This window comes from Harmonia axyridis, chromosome 3 (genome assembly GCF_914767665.1).
Source record: "Harmonia axyridis chromosome 3, icHarAxyr1.1, whole genome shotgun sequence".
Taxonomy (NCBI): domain Eukaryota; kingdom Metazoa; phylum Arthropoda; class Insecta; order Coleoptera; family Coccinellidae; genus Harmonia; species Harmonia axyridis.
In genome coordinates, this window is record NC_059503.1 from 5,124,715 (window position 1) to 5,141,983 (window position 17,269).

The window sequence follows — 17,269 nt, forward strand, 5'->3', positions numbered from 1 at the left end:
AAAATAAATTTAATATAATATTTAATAAACTCCATAACATATAACAAATAGTCTAGACTTAAATCCTGGTGTAGGTGTTCTTATTATTTCGTTAAAAATAACTACATGTAATTTAGAAACGAGTTTATTTCTAGATTAAATATATTTCCTTGAAATATATAAAAAAAAGACACAAGAGAAAATATAATAAGGTATCACAAAATTGTGAATGATACAATTTGAACAAATCAATCTTATCACTTCGGCTTGTTGGCACTTTTATCCAGAAAATTTTTTTGACGATGCTTTCGTATCATATTTCTGTCTCGTAACCTCTGATGATGGAGATGCTCCCGAACATCCTCAGATACATCCGGAATAAGTTTGGCAAGCAACATTGAGAGGAGGAAGACAACATGCTGAAAAAAATTAATATTTAAAAGAAATTTTCCAGGTTTCATTCAGACAATATAAAACCGATACTTGTTCATTTGAAATAGGATTCGCAAATATTAACTGTTCTATACCTATAGTTTGAACTTTTTAAGGCAATTTCCGGTTCAAAATCCAAAAAATACAAACATCTTGACGAAATGATAGAATATCAATAAATACAGGGTGTTAGAGAGACTTTTTTCTGTTATCAAAATTCGAATTATCGTAAGCTTGCAATTTTAAAAGTAAATGCTCACCTGATAAACAACAATGAAACATGCTGTAAAGGCCAAAAGAGGAAACTTCTCCGGGCTATCTTCATATTTATTTGCATGATTGTATGGATAACGATAAGGTCTATGGTATAAACAGTACGTCAAGTTGTTAACCTGATGTTTGATTCCATCAAATTTATAATCGGCAATAGCGAATTCTGCAAGAAGAATATATTAGCCTTCTATCAACACGTTGGACCCATCACAGGATATTCAGAATGAGAAAATAACAGAATTCTAAAAAAAAATCCTTACTTGAGAATACTGTGTCCAAGTATCCGTCTATACTATTGTGTTGATAATGGTAATAAGATATATGGATGAACCGTTTTGTCAATAGTGATGTGAGCGCCTGAAAAATCAAAGCATCTTAGGCCTAATTAGGAATTCTGAATCACGAAATATAGCGCAAAATAAAAAATTTTTCAGCCAAAAATTCAAAAAATCTCTTCCACTGATATGGTTCTAACTACACTGCCCAAAAAAAAATAACGCACATTCTAAAAATCTCAATTTTAATGAAAGTTAACTCTACATTTACTTTATAAGTTATTTTTTATATACTCTCGGGAAGGTTTTGAACGAAACAAGACACATTAAATGGAAGAAAAATTCAGGATTTCAACGAATCTTATGTGAAAGAAGAGAAATAAACAATTTTCAAAATACTGGAATGCTGATAAGTGATTCAATACTTGGTATTTCCACCCCTTGCGTTAATTACAGCTCGGCAACGACGGTTCATACTCAAAATGAGTGATCTTAAAATGTTCTGATCTAATCCTTCCCAGATTTCTCTGAGTTGGATTCCTAAGTCATTAAGAGTAGCTGGATGATTTTCTGAACTTCTCAGCCTTCTATTGAGGTTGTCCCAAACCTGCTCAATCGGATTGAGATCTGGACTTCTTGCTGGCCATTCCATTCGAGAGACTTCAACCTCTTCAAGGTACTCCTGAACGATGCGCGCACGATGGGGTCTGGCATTATCGTCCATAAAAATGAAATTTTCACCAATGTATGGGGCAAATGGCACTACATGCTCTTCAAGAATGTTCCTTATATACCTGTCAGCATTCATAGCTCCATTATCAACGACCACTAGGTCTGTGCGAGCAGTCAAAGATATTCCACCCCATATCATAATCGATCCTCCCCCGAAACCAGTAGTATTCAGGAAATTGCACTGAGCATATCTTTCATGTGGACGTCTGTATGCAAGGGAACGTCGATCACAATGGTAGAGGCAGAATCCAGACTCATCTGTGAAGAGAACTCTTTCCCAATCAGCCTCTTCCCAATGGATATGCTCTCTCGCAAAATCCAAACGCGCCCTTCGATGGGCTGGGGTAAGAACTGGACCTCTTGCCGCGACACGAGGCCTTAAATCATATTCTCTGAGGCGATTTGTTATTGTCTGAGTGCAAATTTGCACCCATGGGTTTGCTCAAGCTGATTTTGAAGGAGGCGAGCGGTTGCAAACCGTTGTCTCAACAAAGAAACTCTCAAATAACGTTCTTGAATGGCAGTTGTTACCCGTGGTCTACCCTGTCCTGGTGTTCGGACATTCATACCTGTCTCCCTGAATCGCTGCAACATTCTGGATACACTTGTATGGGAAACTCCAAACCTTTCTGCAATTCATGTGTATGTCCACCCTTCTTCTCGCAAAACTACCGCTTGGGCCCATTCCTCTTGGGTCAACTTGCGTGTTTCGCGTTGCATAGCGATCGAGTGTAGAAAATCAAACGAAAGAAAAATTATTGATCACTAGAATTGATCGGAAACAACTGGTTTCAGAATGGAGCCAATACATTCAAAATCTGATAATCTCATCTTTTTTTATTCCTGCTGGGAAAAAACATCAGTATTGAAGAAAAACGTTGAAAGTGGATAACATATGCATGCATAATTCTGATAAAAATAATTATCATTGAGAACACCTTCAGTTGTAGAATAAATTTGAGATTTCCATGATGTGCGTTAATTTTTTTTGCGCAGTGTAATTCCGAATTAATTATTCATAACCAATAATATTCCTTTGGACTCGTTCAAGTGAAATGATTGTTATGAAGAAGTAAACTTAGGTCACTCGAAGATTATATCAACGAAGCTAATCACTCACGTTTATAATAACTCCAAATATTACAACAAATTTGATAATATAAGACCAAACCCCAAGTCCAGTCACTTTTCTAGGTATGGGTCTTCTTCGTAACTTCACATAAGTGTTAGCATCTACTCTCTCTTCTACATAGTTGCAGAAGAATGTTATGAGGGGTACAAAGGGGAATACTGAAGTCAGGAAAAGAACCATGGTCAGTCGATTCACTGAGAAATAAAAACAAATTTTTCAGTTTGTTATTTTACCTTCATCGCCAAAGTCTGATCATCCTGTATTAAATTTATTCGTATTTTGAATAGTTATTATTTCATTTAGAATAACATGTGTTTCAATCTATATGATCCACAAATTGTTGAATTAGTTTTATGCAGCAGAGTGAAACTAAATTAATATGGTATGGGTTTTATTTTAAATAGCTCGCTATTTGGGCAGCTATCACTTTTTGGTTTGCTTCTTTCAACATTTGATAAGTAAAAACTTCGGCATTTTCGAAAATGGAACTATACAATAAGCTTCAACTAAGCATTGAAATTTTCAAAATTCACAAAAATGGTGTAAATTTTTAATCACAGTTCGCAAAACTAAAGCACTTTTGGGTCGTCATGAAGCATCTTCTTGGCCGGCAATAGTGAAAAATTTGAGCTGTTGGGACAAGTTAGAGATGTGAAGAATCGAAACCGTCGCATAAAAGCAACGAAACAATCGCAATTTGCAAGAACTGTTTCCTGGACCTCGATATTGCATATACTCACCAATTTCCAAATATTCAAGAAATATGCTCAAATCCGTAACTCTTGCGAGATCATAATCCTCCTCCCATTGTAGTCTTCTTTCAAATGAGGGGATAAGCCTTTCATAGAAAATATATTTCACGATTCTAAAAATAATTGAGTATTTACATTATGCAAATTTTACACTTTGTTGTGTTAAAGTTTTTATTAAAATTAGAGTGAAACAAAAAAGACGTAAACCTCACCTGAAAGTTTACAATATACCTACGCTTGAGGATATATTCAAATTGCGTCTTCGAATTACGAATTCTCCGGTTCTTTTTTTAAATTTCTAGTAGTACTTACGATATAAATTTGTTTAAATAGTAATACTCACGGTATGAAAACTTTGAAGATACATTTGATAAATAAGGTCCGAATAGCTAAAATGAAGGTCAAAAGAAAAATAAGGTCTACATTACAACCAGCCGGTGCACACAGATCTCCTTTGAAGGAAAAATCCCAATATATTGATTGATCACTGGGATCAGTATAAAATAAGCCCTGAAAATTGGAAACTTTCAAAGCGCGAATTTTATTTTCGATATTTCAGAATTCGGCAGTGTTAGTACCTACTCACTTTGATGAATGCACTATAGAAAATGGCTGCAAATCCATTTACGAAACTTATTATCCATAACTTCATAACGAAAGAATTGTCATAATCCAATTGTGTTCTGCAGTTTTCTAAGTGAGTCATAAATTGGACAGCTGGCAATGTCACCTATAGAAATCTTTTATATTATTTACTTCTATATACAGGGTGTTTCGCTTCGAGGACAAACTTTCAACCGCGTTCATCAATTTTAATGCAAATTTTTTGGATGTTATATAGGCGTACAACTTTGCTTCAGCCTTATTTTTCGAAACTCGAGGCTTTATGGTAAAAAACTGGTTGAACATTTATGATTCAAAGTATTGTCCATCGCTGGCCACTACTTTCTCCCATCTTTCGGGCAGCGTACGAATCCCGCTTTGAAAAAACTAGTCATCTTTTGAAGCGATCCACGAATCGATCCAATTTTTTACTTCTTCATAAGACCGGAAGTGCTGGTCTTCCAGGCCGTGTGCCATTGATCGAAACAAATGATAAAATCCGAGGAAGCAACGTCTGGAGAATAAGTCTATATGTCTTGACCACTTTCGTAACTTGGGGTCGAGCATTGTCATGCTGTAAAACCACTTTATCATGTCTCTTGTTGTATTGCGGCCGTTTGTTTTCAAATGCTCGGCTCAAACGCATTGATTGCGTTCGATAACGATCGCCTGTGATTGTTTTATTCGGTTTTAACTATTCATAATACATTACGCCGAGCTGGTCCCACCAAATACTGAGCATGACCTTGGAACCGTGAATATTAGGTTTGGCCGCCGACGTGGAAGCATGGCCGGGATATCCCCATGATTTTCTGCGCTTGTTATTATCGTAATGAACCCATTTTTCGTCTCCAGTCACAATGCGATGCGGAAATCACTTTCGTATTTGCCTTGTAAGCAGCTGTTCACAAGCAAACAATCGTCGTTCAACATATTAGGCTTCAACTTGTACGGCACCCAATTTCCTTGTTTCTGAATCATTCCCATGACTTTCAGGCATCTTGAAATAGCTTGTTGCGTCACTCCCGATTATTCTTGCGTTTGACACGAGTCTTGATCAAGTAATGCCTCCAATTCTGCATATTCGAAAAACCTTCTCTCTTTCACCGCCATGCTTCTCTTCGATGTCAAAATCACCGTTCTTGAAGCGTTGAAACCACTCTCGGTACGTTCTTCCACTAATAGCAGTCTCACTATAGCTATTTGAGCGCATTCGATGAGCCTCAGCCGCAGATTTCTCCATATTAAAGCTGAAAATTAAAACCTCCCGCAAATGACGAGAATTTGGCTTGTAAGCTGACCTGTTGAATCGAGAATAACTTTATGATGCAGACACAAATCGACTAATATTTCAATGGCGTTATGTTTAAAAATACCTAAGCTTATTGTATGACATCTACGATCTATTTATTTCGACTACCACTCACCGCTACAGCCATCTATTGTAAAACGGCGGAAGCAAAGTTGTACACCTAATACATCTAGTAAAACACTGTGTATATGGATTTTTCTATTTTCAAGAGAAATTTGCGCTTATACTTTGAAAACTCTAATGCAATGATTTGAAATATACTCGATATTTTAGTCTGGCAGTATTGCCAATAGGCTTGATTGGTAAAGTACTCAAGGTAGTTTATAATTTTAAGCAGCTCACCTTGTCAATAATTATGATGAATATCACCTGTATAAAACAACCAAGACAGGTCACAATGAACCTTCTTTGAATTGAAGAAAGTTTTATGCGAATGTATTTGAGACCAAGTCTTCCAATGAATTTGTTGATCATTATCGACAACACCACGAAAAAGAGTACGAAGAACATCTGGAAATGGAATCATATTGCATCAGATAATTTGATTATTGATGTTTTGATAACATGATAGAGAGTAGAGGATGTAAGTGGTCATTGTGGCGAAGTGTTATTTGAAACTTTAAACAGTTTTTTCCACACCCTGAGTCTCAGAAGTGGAAGTAGTTAGGACCCATGTCAAGCATTGGTTTATATTGATTAGGTGACAGGAAGCAATGCCTTGGCAAAAGATAATTTTTTTTCCGTATTTGAGGACGTAACAAAATGAATAAAAATTTGAAAAAGGAATGTGAATAAATAAATTGGATGTAGTCAAGAAAAATTGTTTTGAGTACTAGAAGTAAATGAGGTAGTTCAAGACGAAATCAGAATTCTGTGGATTAGAGTTTTGGTACTGCAACTGTCTACTGTGTGTTCATACTTACTAGAGCTAGCATAATGAGGACAATTACAGCGTATCTCCAAAACAAAGAGAATCTAGACATAGCAGGCTCCCATTTTTTAGTTACCGGAGATAATTCCAGTACGTCTGTTTGCTCCTCATAACCTATTCTACAATATCATATTTTATCAATTTAACTAAAGGGTGTTTTTTTTAGAGCTATAGAACTTTAAATTGCAATAAAACAACGATGGATTATTCGATTGACATGAATTTTATTTATCCGCAAGATAATCTTGTGGCATTACATTTTAAATATGATTTCTGGCATATGACCGCCACGGCTGGCTCGGATGTAGTCCAATCTGGACGTCCAATTTTCGATGACTTTTTCCAACATTTGTGGCCGTATATCGGCAATAAAACGGCGAATGTTGTCTTCCAAATGGTCAAGGGTTTGCGACTTATCCGCATAGACCAATGACTTTACATAGCCCCACAGAAAGTAGTCTAGCGGTGTTAAATCACAAGATCTTGGAGGCCAATTCACAGGTCCAAAACGTGAAATTATAGGCGGTCACCAAAAGTCTATTTCAATGAATCGATTGTGGCACTAGCTGTGTGACATGTTGCGCCGTCTTGTTAGAACCACAGCTCCTGGACATCATGGTTGTTCAATTCAGGAATGAAAAAGTTAGTAATCATGGCTCTATACCGATCACCATTGACTGTAACGTTCTGGCCATCATCGTTTTTGAAGGAGTACGCACCAATGATTCCACCAGCCCATAAAGCGCACCAAACAGTCAGTTTTTCTGGATGTAACGGTGTTTCGACATACACTTGAGGATTAGCTTCACTCCATATGCGGCAGTTTTGTTTGTTGACGTAGCCATTCAACTAGAAGTGCGCTTCATCGCTAAACAAAATTCGCTTATGAAAATCGGGAACAACGGCAATCTCATTTTAGGTCCATTCGACGAATCTACGCCTTACTTGATGATCGTTTGGCTACAATTCTTGCTCGAGTTGGATTTTGTAAGCACGCAAACCAAGATCCTCCCGCAAAATCTTCCATAAAGGGAATGGACACAGATCTAATTCCTGTGCTCGATGGCGGATAGACTCATTCGGGTCTTCCTCAATGCTACGCTGAACGCTCTACAGCAGCAATAGCTTCTTCTGTACGCACCGTACGGCGTCTCTGGGGATGCGAGATATCAATAAGAGTAAAAGTGGTGCGAAAACGTTGTATGGTTAATCGAATTAACTGCTCTGATGGACGATTTTGTCGACGATAAAATGGACGTAGTGCGCGATACGTATGAATTGCCAAACCAAACTGAGAATAAATCACTTGACAGCTGTTAAATCGGTCGCCATCTTGAACAGTAATGCCAACTTAAAGTTATATACCTCGAAAAAAACACCCATTATAATATTATATTGCAGAATCGTTTATGAAGGTATTATTTTAAGTACCTTGTTGATATGTCCAACTGTACATTGGACAGATTCCATCTGACCAGATTTAAATTTTTTCTTCGTGTCCACAGTTCCAAAAACAACGTTCCTGTAATACAATTGAGACATAGGGATATGAACAATCTCGAAAAAAGTGCTACCAACCCCAGAGACTCATGAAAATTCCCAAGCAAAAAGTACCAACGTTATCGTAGATATGACTTTCTTCGAAAGAAGCGCAGAAGTTCTTCATGGGAATCAATTTGCATAGTTCAGGATCGCAATTTGCACACAAATATTCTTTACTGTGGCACACCTCATCTCTGAAAAAATCAAATATTATTTATTCGGCCTATACTCGGTAGAAATTTATAATAGGCAATATAAATCGTAGTGGCTCTGCATGCCCGAGAGGTGGCGTTGTTGGTTTCGCGTCACTCTCTAGTGAGGCATCGGTGGGTTCATAAATCTCCAAAATTGTGAGCACAGAGTCACCTCTCCACGATGATGTGAGAGGGGGTGTCTTGGGCAGATATAGCTGGATAGTCCCCGGTTATTGTGAATTTCTTCGAAATCTTATAATTTTACCTTGCAATACTCTACATGTTCATATGTTGAAAGGAAGTACATAAGGTTTTTTTGAAAAGCAATTTATATCGAGATGATAATGCTTTATGCTCATCCTACAGCAACTCCTAAGGGGTATTCTTCAACTTACCTTACTTGATATAGAGAGCTCCAATTCAGAGCGTATCCAATAATGAAAAAAAGTATGCCACACACGATTGCAAGGATCAACATATTATCGCAGAATCTGACAAAGTCGAAGTAGAAGGCCATCTCGGGGCCAAAATATTTCTGAATCACGTCAAGAGGTTGTTCCTTGAGGAAGTTTCCGATATCTCCCCAATTAGAGGCCAGCAACTGAAACATTGAAACTATATAAGGGTGAATTACAGAGATACTAGCAATAGAAAGATGTGTAGAAAGTAACCTATAGCAAGAAACTATCAGAAATGTTATGTAGCGATACATTCTGATAATCAGGCTGCAATCAGATCACTGAGCTGACATATCATCGATTCTAAGATTCTAAAATTTTTGGGTGAGAACGGAATTTGACTGATACGGGATCGTCAATTTTCACACTGCTAATCGATTCATAGTAAACCTCACAGTTTAAGAAAAACTAAACTCGAAATTTTGGAAAAATCAGTGACAATTGAATTTCTTCACACGAATATATCTTTAAGTTGGCATTACTGTTCAAGATGGCGACCAATTTAACAGCTGTCAAGTGATTTATTCTCAGTTTGGTTTGGCAATTAATCATGAATAGACTCACGCCTGAACAACGATTGCATATAGTGCAATTTTATTTCGAAAATAATGGTTCTGTGCGGAATACGTATCGCGCACTACGTCCATTTTATTTTGTTTAGCGTTGAAGCGCACTTCTGGTTGAATGGCTACGTCAACAAACAAAACTGCCGCATTTGGAGTGAAGCTAATCCTCAAGTGTATGTCGAAACGCCGTTACATCTAGAAAAACTGACTGTTTGGTGCGCTCTATGGTGCGCTCTATGGGCTGGTGGAATCATTGGTCCGTACTTCCTCAAAAACGATGATGGCCAGAACGTTACATTCAATAGTGATCGGTATAGAGCCATGATTACCAACTTTTTCATTCCTGAATTGAAAAACCATGATGTCCAGGAGCTGTGGTTCCAACAAGACTGCGCAACATGTCACACAGCTCGTGCCACAATTTATGGAAAGACACGTTTGGTGACCGCCTAATTTCACGTTTTGGACCTGTGAATTGGCCTCCAAGATCTTGTAATTTAACACCGCTAGACTACTTTCTGTGGGGCTATGTAAAGTCATTGGTCTATGCGGATAAGCCACAAACCCTTGACCATTTGGAAGACAACATTCGCCGTGTTATTGCCGATATACGGCCACAAATGTTGGAAAAAGTAATCGAAAATTGGACGTCCAGATTGGACTACATCCGAGCCAGTCGTGGCGGTCATATGCCAGAAATCATATTTAAAATGTGATGCCACAAGATTATCTTGCGGATAAATAAAATTCCTGTCAATCGAATAATCCATCGTTGTTTTATTGCAATTTAAAGTTCTATAGCTCTAAAAAAACACCCTTCATCTCCTAAAATATATGATACAGATCCCTCAAATAAAAACGTTTTTCGAATATCGAGTTATGATCTGAAACATGATGAGGCTCCAGTCCGTATCTTGGGTCCAGAAGAAAAGACAGTCTCGAGAAAAATTATCTAATTTTTTTTCAAAATTTCAGTTTTTTCCTCATATCCACAGAATCTGCACTCGTCATAGACGTATCAAATATGGGATAATAAGTCCTTCTGTGCTAAATCTACTCTTATCAGGCTCATAGCTTATGATGTTGAAAAAACTACCTTCTCATACCTGCCTATCAGTAAGGGGTCCTTTGGAAGTCAAGGCAGGGGGACCCTCATGCAGGGCTAAGGAATCTATGACTATCCCTCTATGTTGCAGACGTTGAAGACTAACATCGTATATATCAGGTCCGAATGAAACTTCTTGTAGCAAGTGATACGCAATGAGTATCCTTTCTGCCTGGGTCATCCTTTTCGGATATTCTCTTCCAATAGTCTCTCTGTAATATCATCAAACATTAATTCGAAAATATATACAGGGTGAGCCAGTGTACCCTAGAGACAGAAGGTACGATATTATTGAAAATTTGGTTTCTTGGGTAGAAACCACTGCTCTATCGATATGAAATATTTTTGGTGCTGCCGTGTTGCCGCTTGTATCAAAAAGTACTAACAACTTCGATATTTCAAAGACAACACCCTGTATATTATAACTTGGGTTTAAATTTGAAAAAGACAATTTCATATGAAATTGAAATGATGCCCGTGAGAAATAACAGATAAATAAGGCAAAGCAGATCGGCGAAATTTTATTTTGCTGGGGCGCCAAAATGTCTGGCGGCGGCCCTGATTCCCCATGTTCAAATCCAACGAGTTGTACGTTTTTTTTTTACAATTTGTTTTCAATCTTCAGATTTCTAATATTTTCTGATATAGAAGAAAATATTACATTATTCTGTGATTTTTTTTATGATTTCTTCAAATGAAAATACTGAGTTTGTAATATGATGTATTGTATGCTTCGTCACTTACTTTGCTCTATGATAGTAAGGACTTCTTTCATCGTTATAGGACAAAGCGTTCCTTCGACATTTAAAAATAGACATTTTGTGGTCCATAGAAAGGGAGGTCATCTTGTACATCAGATCTATGTTTATCACATCAGCATAGCCTACTAGGATATCGTGGGGTACATGTATTTTTACAAAGCCTATATCTCGATCATTCTGTTGGGAGAACATAAATTAATAAATCAGGGAAGCACTGATATGAGATTGGGAGCGTAATTCATGCGCCAATTGCGCCCTTGGAGAACGCAGTACTGTATAATATAAATATATTTTCGAACGACCATACTTACGGAACGCCTGTATATTTTAGAAGTTATAGAAATATTGAACTATTCAATTTAAATAAAAAAATTATCAAACATGAAATGGTAAGACACTGTAAAGTAAGAGGAACTTACCGTATGATAAGTCTGTTCCAGATGGAAGCCTTTATCAGCCAAATTCTCCAAGTATAATGCCAAACTGTCTCGTCCAGCCTCTGAACTTAGCACTTGTCTGTAACTGAAGACAATGACATAATCAATGCGTTTTCCACCTGATCTGAGATACAAGTCGGGAAAGAATTTTTCCCTAGTTGAATTTTCGTCCATTTTCACCTATTTGAATAGTTCGAAATTCGTTGTCAAATTATATTTTTCGGATTATAAGTCATACTATCAAATCTCGAACATCCATTTCTGTGAACGAATGCTAAATCAGTTTCATTTTATCTTCCTCATCAACCACGACAGTGGGTCCGCTGTATTAATGTTAAGCGATTAAATTTTTGAATTTTTTTCGACATAGTATCATTAAGCTTCACTAGAGCTACATTTTCGAATAGTTTGGAAATATAGAGGGTGTGAATGACATTTTTGATTCAATTCTTCCAACAAAATTCGAAATATCGCCGGAATAATTAGTTCAGTGAAGTGCGGATAGATGGCTTATAGACAAATTCCCTACTAATTTATATTTTAGATATAAATTCGAGTTTCATCAGTTATTTATTAGGCCTGAGAACAAACACTTACTTATTTTAAAATATATTTTCTTTACTAGACCATTAGGTTTAAGTTTTAAATAATCTCATAATATCTCAGGCTTGAGGTGTGTTAGGAAAAAACCATTGGTAGGTCAGTATTCAGAATTGAAAATTTTTCTCCATAATATTATATTTTAAAGGTCCTTTGCGTCCAATTTTGTTTTTTTATCATACTATTCGGATTTTTTTCTAGGTTGATACTGGTTCCATCTAGAAAGAGTCGCTCAAACCAGGTTTTGATATGGGTAGCATATTACAGGATTCTATACGTGTTCGGCCGCGAGTATAATTAGTTCAGTAAGATGCGTATAGATGGCTTCAAATCAAATTCCTTATCGATTTAAATTTTTTCCGGAAAACTGTCCTAATTATTCGAGTGTCATCAATATTAATCCCAATTCATTTCATAATTAATTTTCTCTTGGCCATAAGGATTAAGATCCATTAATGCAAATAATGTCCATTAATTAATTTTTTTTTTTTAACAAATTTTAAGGCCTAAAAATGTTTTACTCAAAATTTGTCCATATTCCATTGAAAAAAAATTGATTGTGATAATTAAAATAAAACATCTTTTATATTTATTTTGAATGATGCGGAACACCTAGTTATGGATTTTGCGAGATTTGAGATCCGAAACTATCCTGAAAATGTCTTTCTGTTAGAGTCATCGTACTAATCGTAGGAACGTCCGCTCAAAAAAATAATATATTTGTGTAATCATTATATCAAGTAACTTTGTAATGGGGATAATATGAAAAACACAGCTCCTGAAATCGATTTTATTTATGAACGACATATACCTTCACAATTGAAATGAGCATAAAAAGGAATTCATCGTACTTGCACTTACATTTATTTACAATAATGAACAGGCAGTGACTGAAGGATTTTTCTCTTAGATCAACAACAAACGTTATTTCTGATTGTTTGCCAATATTTTACTATTGAGAAACTTGCAAATTGCATTGTAAGTTGTCAACGTTTAAATTCCTAATAAATAGGTACACTTAAGAGCATGGATTCCACCATTTTCTTCCCTTCTAACTTTCTGCCAAATGGGCTCAAACCTAGCATTTGCTAAGCATTAATATTAAATCATCTCATCCTTATTTAAACCTATTCAGCAGGGCAAGTGCCACACAAAGCTTTCCTTTCACAATATTGATTTGGAAACATTCATACAGGAATTATAGCACCTCATTTTAACAATTTCTTCGATGAAAGGTCTTGCAAGCAGTGGAGTTGCTTCAATTCAAATTAAAGATACCACATGAAAATTCTACATGACGAATTTCATGTTATTCTTACTTGTGAATTTGGTCATTCTATACAGACTTTCATAATTTTTATCATATAAGTAGGGGATATTTATTCATTACTGAACGTGAAAAGCATACAAAAGGTTCCATGAGCGTGAACAACAATGTTTCGATACAATGATCTTTAAAAAAATATCCATCTTTCGAAATTTATCGAGCATTGCTAAATTCTAACGTTATCCCAGCACTGATCAGATGAGAGGACGAAACGTCTGTGTAATTAAATGATTTTTTTTACTCAGTATCCCGTTATATCCGAAATTGTTTGTCCCATTTCCTCAGCCATCTCTTTGTATTTGGTTCTCTCGTCAATCAAAGCATCTGAAATAGTCATTTGGATGAAAAAATTTTTATTGTGATTTGAACGAAAGAAATGATTGATTTATGGTTGATGTCCAGTACTTACTCACAATTAAAAAAAAATATACCTAGTGCTGTGCTCTAGACAAGATGAGAATGTTTGAATAAATTCATCTCTACATATTGTTGCATATAGGTACCAACAAACCAAAATAATTCTCCAGATATTTTGATAGTTTAATTGATTCAATTAATATGGCTTTTGATAAATGATATAATAAACTTCTTGTTCAATGACAAATAACATTTCCTGAATCAATCACACTTAAATACCTATCGTGATAACATAATAATAAAAAAATAAATAAAACACAATATAATCAACCAAACATATTTATAAATTAAATAAATACACATAAATAAACATACAGAACTTAAGTTGAAAAATAATTAGAATTTCTCGATGATACTGAGTCGCCTGAACCTCTCAAACCGATTTATATGCAGGGAAATAACGCACTGTACAATTTGAAACTGCCGATCATCGAGAAACCTTGGGAATACAAAATATACAGATTGCAAAGAAAAATTTAAAGGATGAGTTCCACGAATGCCGTGTCCAAATCGTCTCCAATTTCCTTGAAACGCTCTTTCTCGGCAACCAGCTCATCTACAATCATTCAAGTTATAGATATGCGTCGATAAAAAAAAGGTTTGAACTTCATATCGCAAAGGTCCCTGATCAGAAATACGGCATTTTGAGTGAAGCCAAAAATTTTGTCATGCCCTCTTAAGTTCTGATCGCCTAAAGATTATAAAAAAAATTGGCCACACTTAATGAGAAAAGAATTTCTTTTGTAGCTTACTTTATTGTCCATACAGAAAGCATCTCTACACCCTTTTCACAACTGTCATTATTAAATGTTTGCAGGGCTTCATTTTGCCGGCAAATAAAGTCGATCAAAAGTTTTTTTTTTCGAATAACGCGGTGTGTTGCCTACAGTTATTGCTGAAGTCAATAAGTAAAACCTCTCTCAATCTTCTTTTCTACTTAGCATCTTAGTGAAGGCTTTCTTGATGCTAGTTTTCTTTATCTTGTCATTGAGAAAGACTAGTCTTTCTGATCCTTAATTCCCTTACCCAGGTACCTTCCCTGGATAGTCTTAGAATTGCCTTTTTATGGGCTGATCTATCTATCACAAGATGAAGAGGTACAAGATCTGTAATGAACTCCAATGCCCTTGTTGGCACGTTCTTATAGCTTCACAGGCAACTTTTGTATTCTCTCTAGGGCTCTCCTTGTGTTGTTCCAACTACTTGTACCATTTGAAATGGTTTACTTCCCAATTTCAATAATATAACTGAGGGGATAGGTTTTGAAAATAGATTATCTCTCTTTCATACCTATATTGCGATATGAAGCTCTCAGAGCTAGTACTCAAAAACGTTGATTTAATTTGTCTTTTCACTGCAAACAACGCTGTTATCGAACACGTTTTATTAATGTTGGGCACTCAAAAAGGATAAGGAAAAACCATGCAAAGCAGAAATAATACAAAAATAAATTAAAATCTGTGTTATTAGTGTAATTGCATAAAAAATACAATATAAATAATATATAAACAGGCCCTAAAATAAATTTTCTCATAATACTTTTTTGTGTGGAATAATTTTTCTTTAGGAATTAAGCTTCGATACATGTTATATAAAGAGAAATTATGTGTAAATGAAACCTGCTCAAATTACAACTTGCAAATATTTATTTAAATCGTTTCTAAAATTTGAATTGTAAGCAAGGATATAACTACAAATTTTGTTTAGCACAAAATCAGCTATTTGGAATAACTGATTATCATTCATACACATAACTTGAATCACACTCTTATCAAATCCTGAATAATTGATGTTTGAAGACATTTGAAATGTTATTTTTCAGAAGTTGCTAAGAAGAATTCAAGTTTATGTTTGAATTGCCATAACACTAGTAATTAAATACATAAATGCGAATCTAACTTTATGAAAATAATTCTTTTTCTTCCCTTAATGAACATAAAATTTAGGAATTTCGAATTCAAGCAAAGACTTTCAATTTAAGGCTTATGAGTCAAAGAGAATATCAGATATAATGTGAATTATCCACATAAAAGGAAATATTCGAAATATTTCCTTAACATTTTCTGAAATACCAAAATTTCATATCATAACAAAATGAAAGCTAGTAACGATAGTTAAAAACAATAATAGAAAATAAAAATTCAATATTGTTTCTGTTATGCCAAACGCAGTTCTCTTGATGAAGAAGGTATAAATTATAATAAAACTATATACAAAAATAACCGCCTGTTATTAATTCATAGAACATGAAGTTCCCAAACTCAAAGAAAATAAATATCAATAAGTATCAAAAAACAGTTTTTGGTACATTAAAGAAAATGTGAGAACCTTTCAACCATCTTAGCTACCTTAATTCAGACAAATCATAGACAATCGATGATCCTAACAAAGAATCGCTGTGTTAAATTAAATAATCGGATATCAAAGATGCTATCAAGTCTGTTTATGGCAGTTGTTGATCGTATTGCAACAAAGGGGAGATCAACGGAATGGCTAGCCTCAAACTACTCAAAAACTAAACAAATTCAAAATGCAAAATAGGAATTTCTACAGCTACGTAATTTTTTTTTCAGAAGCACCATTTTGAACATTGATTCGGGAATGTTGCGTTTTATCATCGTTTTCTGCTTGCTTAAGGCGTATGATCCTCAGAAATTACATATTTTGAATATCGTATAGGGTCGCTTCCATCTCATCTGAGAGCAGTTTGTTCTTTTCTTTTTCGCTAAGAATTTCGTCTGGAATGTTAAAGGTTAGGGTTAGGACAAAAAAAAATAAACAAAAACAACAAACTTCAAAAAATAACTGAAGTCAAAGATGGCCAGGTGGATGAACGATACATTTGATCGAAAACCGTTCTAAACAGTGACCAAGTGGCAACTAGCTTTGAGCAGTATTCGAACAAAACTGTTCTCGAACCTGTGCCAAATGATAAACTCAAAAAGCATTTTTTCATCGATTTTAATGGGCATTGTTAAAGTTGTTTTAACGTCTAACGTACCTTCTAATCTGTCAACTTCCTTCTGGAGTTTCTGAACAGAACGTTCTGCAAATTCAGCACGAGCTTCAGCCTGTGGAATTAAATAGTGATTAGATAATGTATTTTTATTAAGATTGAGTGTAGATCCCAATTTGAAATATTTGATGGAGAAGCATCACATGCTTCAAAAACAAGAAGTATTTCAAATTGAGAAGTAAGCAGCGAACATAGCTGAGCACTACTCAAGATAGACCAATAGACCAGATTTTTCCTAGTAGCATACTCCATTGTAGAAATTTCGAAATACAGAGCACGTTTTACTTCAAAATGACGTCATCGCAAGTTCGTTCCTCATCACGTGATAATAAATAAGAATTATAAGTTAATGAAGTTTTTAGATCTATTTTGCGAATTCAATATAATCTTTTTGTTATCAAATTGATTTATATCCTTCTTAAAAG

At 35.3% G+C, this 17,269-nt stretch overlaps 2 protein-coding genes across 16 annotated transcripts in view; both read right to left on the reverse strand.

Moving 5' to 3' along the window:
- Window positions 1-111: 111 nt before the first annotated feature.
- LOC123675882 (anoctamin-6-like) lies at window positions 112-11,737 on the reverse strand. 2 transcript variants are annotated; one of them, XM_045611424.1, is made up of 15 exons: window positions 11,467-11,734; window positions 11,031-11,224; window positions 10,288-10,498; window positions 8,553-8,758; window positions 8,000-8,157; window positions 7,853-7,943; window positions 6,414-6,540; window positions 5,833-6,000; window positions 4,162-4,305; window positions 3,919-4,085; window positions 3,564-3,688; window positions 2,812-3,017; window positions 945-1,041; window positions 672-847; window positions 112-398 (listed from the first exon to the last, which is right to left on the reverse strand). In XM_045611424.1, exons 1-15 carry the CDS (start codon window positions 11,656-11,658, stop codon window positions 237-239), a joined length of 2,424 nt encoding a protein of 807 aa, XP_045467380.1. In that variant the 5' UTR covers window positions 11,659-11,734; the 3' UTR covers window positions 112-236. The 2 variants fall into 2 exon arrangements, with proteins under 2 accessions (XP_045467380.1, XP_045467382.1); XM_045611426.1 differs by lacking the exons at window positions 112-398; window positions 2,812-3,017 and having other exon boundaries at window positions 706-847; window positions 11,467-11,737.
- Window positions 11,738-14,091: 2,354 nt separating this feature from the next.
- LOC123675883 (tropomyosin-2) overlaps window positions 14,092-17,269 on the reverse strand; it is a 35,028-nt gene continuing 31,850 nt past the window's right edge. For 9 of the 14 annotated variants that reach the window (XM_045611439.1, XM_045611438.1, XM_045611437.1 and 6 more), the window contains 2 exons: window positions 16,830-16,899; window positions 15,276-16,566 (listed from right to left, as the gene is read on the reverse strand). In XM_045611439.1, the coding sequence (XP_045467395.1) occupies window positions 16,484-16,566; window positions 16,830-16,899 (153 nt within the window). In that variant the 3' untranslated portion in view covers window positions 15,276-16,483. Of the gene's footprint in view, window positions 14,385-15,275; window positions 16,567-16,829; window positions 16,900-17,269 lie in introns of those variants that run through there. The other 5 variants (XM_045611441.1, XM_045611440.1, XM_045611436.1 and 2 more) reach the window with 1 other exon arrangement.

Coding starts and splice junctions, on each gene's coding strand:
- LOC123675882 (XM_045611424.1), bottom strand. CDS start 11,658: ATGGACGAAAATTCAACTAGGGAAAAATTCTTTCCCGACTTGTATCTC. Junction 8,158..8,552: donor AGCTCTCTATATCAAGTAAG/GTAAGTTGAAGA, acceptor TGATTTTTTCAG/AGATGAGGTGTGCCACAGTA. Junction 399..671: donor GTTTCATTGTTGTTTATCAG/GTGAGCATTTAC, acceptor AATTTTTTTCAG/CATGTTGTCTTCCTCCTCTC.